The sequence below is a fragment of the Electrophorus electricus genome, chromosome 20 (genome assembly GCF_013358815.1).
Source record: "Electrophorus electricus isolate fEleEle1 chromosome 20, fEleEle1.pri, whole genome shotgun sequence".
Taxonomy (NCBI): Eukaryota; Metazoa; Chordata; class Actinopteri; order Gymnotiformes; family Gymnotidae; genus Electrophorus; species Electrophorus electricus.
The window spans coordinates 9,522,403-9,533,337 of record NC_049554.1 but is presented as its reverse complement, the minus strand read 5'-3'; the positions used below and the strand labels follow the sequence as shown (position 1 = coordinate 9,533,337).

The 10,935-nt window shown below is 38.1% G+C and overlaps 1 protein-coding gene across 3 annotated transcripts in view; it reads right to left on the bottom strand.

Annotated features, from left to right (window-relative positions):
* Nucleotides 1-10,935, bottom strand: part of slc6a1b (solute carrier family 6 member 1b) — a 51,237-nt gene that overhangs the window by 236 nt on the left and 40,066 nt on the right. The window contains exons 1-15 of one of the 3 annotated variants that reach the window (XM_027020353.2): nt 7,339-7,699; nt 6,226-6,612; nt 5,829-5,960; nt 5,463-5,563; nt 5,174-5,283; nt 4,761-4,893; nt 4,289-4,423; nt 4,095-4,198; nt 3,825-3,949; nt 3,604-3,716; nt 3,229-3,360; nt 1,642-1,744; nt 1,034-1,134; nt 749-916; nt 1-216 (exon numbers count right to left, since the gene is read on the bottom strand). The exon at nt 1-216 is cut by the window's left edge and continues 236 nt beyond it. In XM_027020353.2, the coding sequence (XP_026876154.1) occupies nt 109-216; nt 749-916; nt 1,034-1,134; nt 1,642-1,744; nt 3,229-3,360; nt 3,604-3,716; nt 3,825-3,949; nt 4,095-4,198; nt 4,289-4,423; nt 4,761-4,893; nt 5,174-5,283; nt 5,463-5,563; nt 5,829-5,960; nt 6,226-6,460 (1,800 nt within the window). In that variant the 5' untranslated portion in view covers nt 6,461-6,612; nt 7,339-7,699 and the 3' untranslated portion in view covers nt 1-108. Of the gene's footprint in view, nt 217-748; nt 917-1,033; nt 1,135-1,641; nt 1,745-3,228; nt 3,361-3,603; nt 3,717-3,824; nt 3,950-4,094; nt 4,199-4,288; nt 4,424-4,760; nt 4,894-5,173; nt 5,284-5,462; nt 5,564-5,828; nt 5,961-6,225; nt 6,613-7,120; nt 7,174-7,338; nt 7,700-10,935 lie in introns of those variants that run through there. The other 2 variants (XM_027020354.2, XM_027020355.2) reach the window with 2 other exon arrangements.

Sequence of the window (10,935 nt, the reverse complement as noted above, 5' to 3'; positions counted from 1 at the left end):
CCCTGGAGGTAGGTGATTATATTTTAGACATGAACGTCCTTGGCCGTGTTCAACCATGATTACGTTTCTTTTTTTCTGAATGAGAGTCGGTCTTGGATACCCAGGATCTTAAATATAAGCCTCGTCATTGGCTGGGGTGGAGTTCTCAGGTTGATGCTCTGGACCATTTTCTTGGCTTTTGACAACTGCTGTAGGCTGAGTCATTATCCGGAGACGCTGGGGAATTCAATGAGGTTGAAAAATGGTCAGTTGTCGTTTCAGGCGTCAGAACGCTCCTCACTGAGCAGCTACAGTTCTACAAGGTGCAAAGCAGCAAAACTACAAAAAACATCATGCTGATTGATTCCACTAGGCAATCAAGGCATGATTGAAGCCAGCTCGTAACTTCTGCCCCCCTACGGGGACAGCTGCTGATTCAAGTGTGTCTGTCTTACATGCAGTGCCTATAAGCTCACATTTACTTCAGTCCTGAATTCTTTGTTCATAATTGCATATTTCAAATGCCTACTTCCAGAAGCAGCTCAATGCAAAGGACTGCTGCTTTTTTTAGACATGTCTAATTTGTTCAATCAGTTCTATATTCACTAAGTGTAATGCATATTGCAAGAGCATTCCAGAATGGAATGTAACCTGTCTGTCTCTCCTTTGCCATTTTCTCTTGCTCAGTACTGTGCTCTATACTGTAATCTCTCACTCAGACTCTGTATACACAGGCTTTAGCTTTCTGAAGAAAAGGTTCTTATCTTACCTCTTTGTAAGAGCCTTTTAATGTCAGGAACATATAACCCATGTACCCTGGAATGAGGACCATGGATGACAAAGCCATGCACCAGCCTACACCCTGTCCCCACTTTGGGAACACGTAATTATTCATGGTGAGAGGAACCATCTGAACTGCACTAAACAGGAACACACCCTACAAAAGCAAAGGTGATTTACTTCCAGGTTAGGAACAATTATCCACACTCTCTTGTGTAAAAAATAGACAAAAATTATTTGTCTAAAAATGACATTTCTTTTGAAGAACACTTACAGCTACAATCAAAGGGGTAAAAGCGACCCAACACAGTTTCCACCAAATGCAAGGTTTGTATCCAATCATCTCTTCAATATTGCCATAGAACTTATTGACACCTTATAGACACATCAAATAAAAAGATAGGACATTACACAGCATGCAGTGCTGCATGAACACCACTAAGAATTATTGCTGTGCAGACATTTTAAACACTGGCCAACTTGATAAATGCAAATAACAAATCATGCAGTAGTCTGTATAATCAAACCCTCTGTGCAAGACAATTATGACTCTATAAATAAATGTACATTAAAAAGAACTGACTGCAAAAGTGAGTTAGGTACAGAAAATAACCTTAATTAAAATGATATTTTAGCATAATTAGATGTGTAATCTGTATTCTAAGATTACAGTGGCCAGTGACAGTACTGCAAATTAATTATAAGTTACAAAAGTGCAGAGTGAAATAAAATTTAAACAAATGAAACAAAAATGTTAAATATCTAGTTTTTATGTATGGTACTCTTAGTGTTATACTATTAAGTACTTTAAAAGTTTATAATGAATGATGCAGTGACCAGCTGAGGGGTGAGTGCAAAAGCAGAACAGAAAAAAATGTTTACCATAGAACCAGGATATGGAGATACACTCAAAGAAGACCAGGAACAGCAGACACATTCCACTAGCAGAGTAGTAGTCAAACAATTTGAATACATACAGACCACCCTACAAATAAAAACATTAAGATTAACTTTTAATGATTGTGAAATGTGAAAATGTTGCTTATTTGGTGCACGTCCAGAGAAGACTAAGAAATGTGATATATGTACTAATGTATATATTGTATATATAATGTATAATGCATTTCCTTTTCTCTTTACTGATGAGTTGGGACAGGTGAGCATGGGTAGCCTTCACAAATCCCTGGTTAGAAATGCACCATACTAAATTCATCATTTGGGCAACCATCTAAAATTAGGTAGTGTTCATAAATGGAATATGTATAGTTCACCTTCCCAAAGTGTTGGGAATATGGAAAGATCACATGATGCAAGTTTGTGCAATGTATAGATACAAATTCCACAACCCAAGATGTCCACCCAGTGTGAAATGTACCTACATGTCTTCAGACTATTCCACAGGTAGCAAAGTGTTACTTTCAGCCAAAATGCTACAAAGCGTCATTTTATTTCTCTATATAGTCTAGCATATATACATTACCATCTGTAATCAATGGGATTGTAAAATCATAAATACTGTTTATTGAACTCTGGATTAGAGATTAAAAATGAGAAAAATATTTTAGTGATCTTTTGGTCTGGCAAGAGTGACAACTTCTATCAAGGAACAGAGAGCAGTACATCATTTTGTCTCTTTAAACCTTTGATTACAGAAGGTGTCTTAAGAATGATACTACTTACATAGCATTTCACTTTGAGGTTATGTGTTTTGAAGCAATTCATGTTGGTTACTATAGATTCACACATACTCAGAAAGCCTTCATGTTTGCTTATGCTTATAAAGTCCAAGAATATTTTTAATGACTGTACACTCAGTCTAATCAATTCAAGTTAGAGTCCAGCCCACTGATCCAGTACTACCAGTTGTGCACCAGTAACTAGATAATTGGACACTAATGTTACACACATTTCTCAAAATATTCAGAAATAAAATGGTAGCTTCTACCTTTAATTGTCTCCTTATGTGTAAAGCCATAAGTCTGAATGTGCAGCAAAATAAGAAATTTGATTTGCCCAGTGCTTATTCATGATATTTAACTACAGTATAAACACAACACTTTGGCGGGGCTCTGCAAATGCAAATGGAATTTAAACAACATAAATAGTATGCACCCTTTTCTGGTTACAAGCTTTTATGTAAGAGTTGAGGTTATGAAGTTGCTGAACGGATAACACTACAAAGCCATTAGCTACCTCAGTAAAATGACCCTTTTTGAAATGTTTATATCCTCTTAGGCTCCTATAGGACAGGGATCCTACTTAATGCAGCTTCAAGGGCTTTCAGGCAGCCCATTCATGTTATTTTTGCACGACTACCAACACATGTTTGAGGATATCATTATAATCATCTTCCTGCTTCCTGCTTTTACACACTATAATCATCTTGCTGCTTTTACGCAGGGCTAGATCCACAGGAAGAGAGAAATTGAACTGCCATTCAGATAACCAGAGAAACTGTGATTCTCTCACCTGTGTGATGTTTGACAGGCCGATCACATAAGACACGATACAGACGACAGCAATGAAGATCTCTCGCCGTCCTCGTAGTATGCGAGGGAACTCGTCCACCAAAGCAGTAATGAAACCCTCTACTGTACAGAACTGTGGACATAAGAATTAAACCATTTATTCCATTGTGGTCAAATTTCAAAAGAAATTCAGAATGCTAGAACATAAAGTAAACGATATACATTAAAGGCAATAGTGTCTTTTAGAGAAGCACTACAATTCTATATGGCTGAGATACAGGTTCAGAGATTGAGGTATAGATTTTACATGATGTCAAATGCATCATGATGGAGAAACTGTTACAGATCTACAATCTGTCTATAATCTGTTTATTACCTGGCTGTCTATTCCAAGCATAAGCAGCATGGAAAAGAACAATATTGCCCAAAGAGGTGAAATGGGCAGCTGGGTGACAGCCTCTGGGTAAGCTAAGAAGGCCAGTCCAGGACCTAAAAGAAGAAGCATGTAGAAAATATCTTAATGTTCATTTACGAGATTGTGGATTTTATCATTTCACTTAATCATTTTAAAACCTTCGTACATATGTACAAGTTTACCTGATGCAGCCACATCAGCAATAGGCCTGTTAGTTATGTGAGCCATAAAACCAACAATAGAGAAAATGACAAATCCAGCGAACATGCTGGTGAAGGAGTTGATGCAACAGACGATGACTGAATCCCTATGGAGTGAGCAAAAGGTTATCATATAAGTTATGTTCATGACCATGTATGACTGTATTCCATGCTGGAAATTCTTTTGTCCTCTTATTTCTCACATTTAAAAAAGGCCAGAGCCTCTCATTAAGTCATGTAATGGGTGCATACTTGTATACATTGTTGTTAAAGGGGTTGTAGCTCCCGAGGGCAATGAGAGACCCAAGGCCCAGTCCATAGGAGAAAAAAATCTGAGTGGCAGCATCAAGCCACACCTGAGAAGATGAGTGAGATATGGAGGGGAAAGAAATTACATTGTGCTCAATGTGTGCCTGCCAGTACACGGTCACTGTGAAATTACATACCTCCGACTCTTTCAGCTTCTCAAAGTCAGGTGTGACATAGAACAAAATGCCCTCTTTAGCCCCAGGCAGTGTAACGCCACGGAAGAACAGAATCAATAACATAAAGTAGGGATATGTAGCTGAGAAATATACCACCTGAAAACAGACATTCACTGGATTAGTGAAGGCCAGAGTGGGGAGCAGTTCTGGCATTGTATTAAGCAAAATGTGTTAAGTAAATGCTTATAATAACACCTCCTGAGGAAGAACAAAAAATACAGAGCTCAACAAAGCACTAATGATCCAAAGTGCCAAGAGACTGTTTACACTGTTGGGAATTAATTCACTCAGAAATGATCTGCTGACAATATTAGTGACCATTTCTAAACAAAGAAAAGTGATATTGACAGTCAAGGGTTAAATGTTGCAAATTATTCTTACTGTTATCTTATTGTTATTATAATGAATAGGTAAAAAATGGCTGTGCCCTTACCTTTCCTGTCCAACCCACACCCTTCCAGATACAAAAATAGACTAGGACCCAAGCAATGCCTAGTGTTATTGCTAGTGGCACTCTGATCTCCCCTGGCTTTTCCAAACCATCAGTGAGTTGAAGCATGTTACGTCTGAGGGCCACAAGAAAGCAAGCATTATTGATTGCTATTATATCTGACTAAATGCAAACTGTTGTTGATAAAAACTATTAGTCTACTTAGTCAAAATACAGCCTTCATTATTGATGCATGTCACGATTACTAGAGCTGTCCATGGGTCAAAAGGAAACAATTGTTGCATTTTTGTGCAAATAACACTGGTCCATTTATAAAGCTCAGGACAAAAGCTGATGTTTTGCATGCAAATTGGAGTGCTGAATTCTGAATTGTTTCAGTAAATGGATGCCCTTACTCCCAAAACTCCACCACAGCACTGGTCATATTAGCAGAGTTTGTTATGCTGTAATTTGAAAAACATCTCTCCGTATTCCAAGGATTGTCGCAGGATTTCCATGGTAGCTCCTGAAACAGGACAATGTGGTGTTTGAGTACTTCTATGATCTAGTCATTCTCAAAATGAATTAATTAACTTATTTATTTATTTACTTACCTTTTCCCCACTCTTGATTAATCAGTTAAAATATTTGGGTGGATGTGTTTTTAGTAATTTGTAAAGCTGTTTATTTGAAAGTTATACTTACTGTCGTCAAAGAGTTATATAGATAGTAAATGGCCCAAGCAATGATGACAATGTAGTATATGTTAAGCCAGAAAGAAAGAACTGCTGCCGCCAGGCCGACCCCTAAGAGAAATTATGGAAATCTAGGATAATAATTGTGCACAAACAATAAACTGCCCAGATATTTTTTAAATAAATAGAATTTACATGTAAAAACGGAAACGTGATTTTGCCAATATTAAGACGGAGACATCGGACTGAAAATGTAACATTTCTTTAAAAGCACTTCATTGTTTGAGGTAAATGCACAAGGGGCGTCTTGGGAGTCGTGGGAGACCTTAAAAGATTCGATTGGTTGATTTTAATTACATTTTCTTTGCATGATTACCTTTGAACATAGGAGCTAGTTTCCACACTCCAAGTCCTCCAATCGATGTGTACTGACCGAGGGCAGTTTCAAGCAGAAACAACGGTACTCCAGCAAATATGAGCGTCAAAAAGTAAGGAATCAAGAAGGCCCCTAAACAGAAATTAAAAGCATGAGTAAAAAGATGTTTGGATAAAAATAAATAATTTCCTTTAATATATAATCTTTTTCAAAATAATCCACAGCTGGGACGTTGCACTTCGAATGATGTTGGCGCACAATTGCGCAGATGAAAATAGAACATCTAAATTACTCATAGTATTGATATTATTCAGATTATTCAGCACAGAAAATTTACTTCGATAAGAAAGCGGTTTTGTACGGAAATCCTTTTACAAAAAAAGCCACGCTTGTTTACCTCCACCATTCTTTCCACAAAGATAGGGAAATCTCCAGACATTGCCAAGTCCAATAGCGTACCCGACACATGATAAAAGAAAGTCAAATTTTCCAGCCCACGTTTCCCTGTCCGGGAGTTCTTTTTTCTTCTGGACTTTGACAACCAAGGTTTTTGGTTTATCATTGGTGGTAGGCGCTTCGTTCACCTCTGTTAAAACGTGTCCATCCGAAGCTTTTGTACCATTTGTCGCCATGTCTCTGGGCTTTGCAGAGGTCCTGGTAGGTGGATGGAATATTTCAGCACCAGTCCACGTAGACAGCAGTTTCGCGGTTCGATGCCCAAACTTAGTAGTGCGTGTCGGGTGGAAATACGTGAGTCAGTTGCCCAAGCTTGGTCGGCAGAAATCTGGGATAAAAGTCAATACAATTTATTTAGTATATTTGGATGCATATTTTCAGTTATAATCTAAGATCACAACGTACTCTTCTCGTGGTAAAATTATGTGTGGCAATTGTGAAGTTTAAGAATCAAATTCATGCAGATGGCATGACTCGTTTATTTAACAATATCACACAGACTTTGATCACCAAAGAAATAATTCTTAATTATGCAACAAAATCGATTTGGAATTGCAATCCTAGTGTAAACAGTGTGCAAACATGCGCCAGTCAAGTAAATGAAATTACAGATCGAACTTTCGCCAGATATACGCGCATTAAAGCGTAGTTGATAAATAATCATTTTCTGTTGGCCTCGAGTGTTTCCAATAGTGTGCTCGTTTGAAAAAGAATATTTGTTATTATATTTGCACTCAGTTAAATGAGAGCGCACAGAGAGTGAAGATTACGGCAATTGAAGTGTCCCGCCTTTCGTCTTCACGCGTCTATTCCTATAGCTAATAAAAAGTACTCACGGAAATTAAAAACGATTATTTTCAAACAGATGCATGCTAGCGACGATGCGACTTGCTCGTTAGTTTCTAATAAAAGCTTTCATTCTTCATGTGTATCGCGTGCGTTCCTGCAAACACATTAAACAATGGACTACTTGACAGCCCAAGACGCAGTCGCTTGAATCGCCATAAATGTCACAATTAAGAGTTTAGTTGCGCTGAAAGAGTGTTCTACTTACAATTAAACAGCTTTCCCTGCCAAATCTCAAGTGACGGGCGCAATCCGTGGATTCCTCCTTAAATCGAATAGGTAGAATTTTAGCTGCGCAAACCAAAGCCAAATGTTTCCATAAAGACAAGTGAAACAAAGTACTATCCGTATGGAAAAGGTGAGCTGGTGGTTCGGAGTGAGGTGCTGTCCAAAAGTGTGGTGCTGAAGAAACGGGGGACGACGAGCCGATAAGAGGAGATATGCCTTGTACCACCACCTAACATCAGCGACTAAAGATGTTACATGGAGCACAAATGCCCACTCTCATCTACATAGCGTCAATGTCATCTGAAAGTCGAACCTCCCCGTGTGCAACATTTCCACCACTGAGATCGCAGTGGGCTCGACACTGGAGTATCTTCTTGTCTCATAGCTTTTTATATGTTTCTTTTTTCTTTTTTTAAACAAACTCGTTTGTGTATTAATGTAAATGTGCGTGCGTATGTTTTTTCATATATATTTAGAGTGGCTATTCACTGCTGTCAAGTTGTTTCCCCGATCTTTTATAAACAATGGCTTAATTTTTCAAATACCACAATAGTACAAAACCAAGTTGTCAGAGCAGTTATATATTGGTCTGTTTTTTTTTTGGCATATTATATTTGTCCATAGCAATATATCCTCCGTAATGCCTATAATCATTTTTGACAGCACACACTCTTTGACAGAGAAGCTCAGCTGTGCTTTCCCCCATCCATTCATGAACCAAAACTAGACAGAACAGTGCTTGCTGAAACAATAGATACAGTCAAGCATTTTAGGGTTACAAAAAATGCACACACTAATTTATTCCAGCTATACTAACAATTTCCAGAGTGGCAGATTCAGGAGATGATGACAATCATATTGTGGTCTCTGTGAAACAGTGATAAGGAAACAAGTCAATATGTGAAGTCTGGGGTAAGAGATAAATTGAAAATTGTGCTTATAATCTTCTTAGCTGGCTGTCTCCTGAAAAAAACAAACAAACCCTTGTGGAAGGACCCAAAGGAATTCTCTTTTTGTATTCTTTAACTCCCCATACTGAAATAAGAGATGTTTCCAGTGAGATGTTATACAGTTAATTGATCTCGACTTCTGTGGAAAAAACCAAACACTGATAAAGGATGAACAACATTCAGTCGCTTTACAAATTATGAATCACATAACATTTTTGTGGTTTCTTAATGTTCAATCAGGGGTCTTTGTAGTGTAAATGAAGATGCCAATCTAGTAGTAACTAAGTTTTCAATAGTATTAGTATTCATTTTCAATTGTATAAATGAGATAAAGACTTCTGGAAGATGCGGTGCCGTAGTAAAGTGTCCCACATCTAGAACCCCACAAGTAGTGTATGTATCAAAAGCTCTACTAAAGATTTGGTTCAGAATTAAGTATTCCACTGCACAATACTGGGTCACTGTGTTCTTAAACCAGGAGATTATCTAGAATTTCTTACTTTGGGGTTACAGTGTAGCACATCTTTTAATTCCAGAACCATTCTAATGGTTTTTCTACAGAAATAAAGTGTCTTGTAGCATGCACACCAAATTTTATTTGCTTGTGAGCTCAAGCAAGTGTGTGCAACTTTATACCTTATGGGCCAAGGTCTCTCTAGGTTCATAGCTGCTTCAGCAGCATATCACTGCCACTGCAGGAAGGTCTTTATAACTAACCCATGAGCTGAATCAGGTGTGACAATGGAGGGAAAACTCTGGCTCTTCAGGAATGAAGTTTGACATGTAGGCCAAGCATTGACATCAGTATAAACCATGACAGTGCTACATAGGGCACAACTAGAAAGCTAAAAAGAATCACACTTCATCTTATCCGATACCATCAAGTAGAGTAGAAGAGAGTAGGAGTGTGATGATGACAGATGGTGAACCAATGAGGGGTAGACTGACCTACGGATGATACAAAATGAAATTTAGCATTTAGAATCCCATCTGGTTTATTCACCCTCTGGGGATGGAGGGCTCAGCTATACCCGCATGTTTGTGGACCTGCAGTGAGCTTTCAGGTGTCTGGCAATCGTTGGTGGCACACTTGATTACTCAACTGTGTACTCAGGCTCATAATTGCATAAGATGGCATTTATCACCCCTTTTTTAGACTCAAACAAGTGAGCGACTACATCAGAGCACTGAATGAAACTAATCATACTCTAGGAAATAGTTTTGTCTAACACTAAATGCATGATAAGAGAAAATGTACAACTTCTTTTAGTGATTGTGTGTACATTAGTGTGCATGCATGCATGTGTATGTATGTGTGTGCATTATATCTAGGAGTAGGAAAAATCTTTTGACTGTTTTGCAAGCAGGGAGGATGCTACATGATTCAAAAAATTGCTATGGGAAAGGCTTATTGTTTACCGTTTGAGCTGGGCTGAGGTGCTGACACTACACCGTTTGTTTCCAGGATCTCACTCCTGTTTCACAGTTCAAGATCTCTCCTGAGATACAAACCTATTTCATATAGTTTCACACCATGGACCATGGGTTCCCAAATGAGGAGCCTTGCTAAAAATCTGTCATGTCAAGAAATAATTTGAATGTCTCACGCACATCAGCAGCCCAGAACAGCTATCCTGATGTTGCTCAAGGTAGAAGAAAAGACAGAAAAATTCACTAAAGTCAGAAAAGCCTATCTGATATGGCAAAAGTGGATTGAAATCATCTATGGACAGCTACATTGTATGCAAACTGTTAGCAGGTTAGAAATATACAGCAGACTGTTAAGCCCTCTAGGTAAAATTGAATGGGCAAAAGGAGGACAGAAGCAGGTAGAAACAATGAAGCATGTTCGTAACACTGACAAACATTACTGAAATGAAATCCATTTACATAATCCTTCATCATCGTTACACTCATCACTGATCTTGCAATAGTGTTCTGATTATCCTCCACATTATCCTAATAAAAGGCAATTCTATGTTCATTCTGCCTTTTAGCAGATGTACGTTGAACGTCTGTTTCACACGACTGAACTGCATGTTCACTTAATCAGGGCTACCTTATTTGACAGCTATGCTGGCCATCTGAAGTACGGAGTCATGTGTAAATATGCATTTTGGCTGGAGTGCTTGAATTAAGCAATATCACACGAGAAGGAGTGCTGTTATACCAAAGATCAGCACGGTTGTGCCTGCACATTTCTTGCTTTCTGCTTTAGTCTATGTTACCACAGAGCACCTACTTTGTATCTCTCTCACACACACACACACACACACACACACACACACACACACACACACACACACACACACACACACACACACACACACACATATATGTATTTTTCCATTTATTGTTCAATCAGTGTGATAAGTCTGTTTATAGTTGCTTTAATGGCATGTGTAATTCCAATGAGTCAACAGCAAATTTTGTTACAATATAAGATGGATAATGATTGTTAACATATGATAACAATGACAATGACTGTTAACTTAATTAACAGTTAATGGAATGCACCTGTAAAATGCAGTGATACATGTATAGTTCAAAGTCCAACATGTACTCTATACTCATGGAATGTCTCTTGGCGATCACTTAAATGTGTGGTGAAATCAAATCATAGAAAA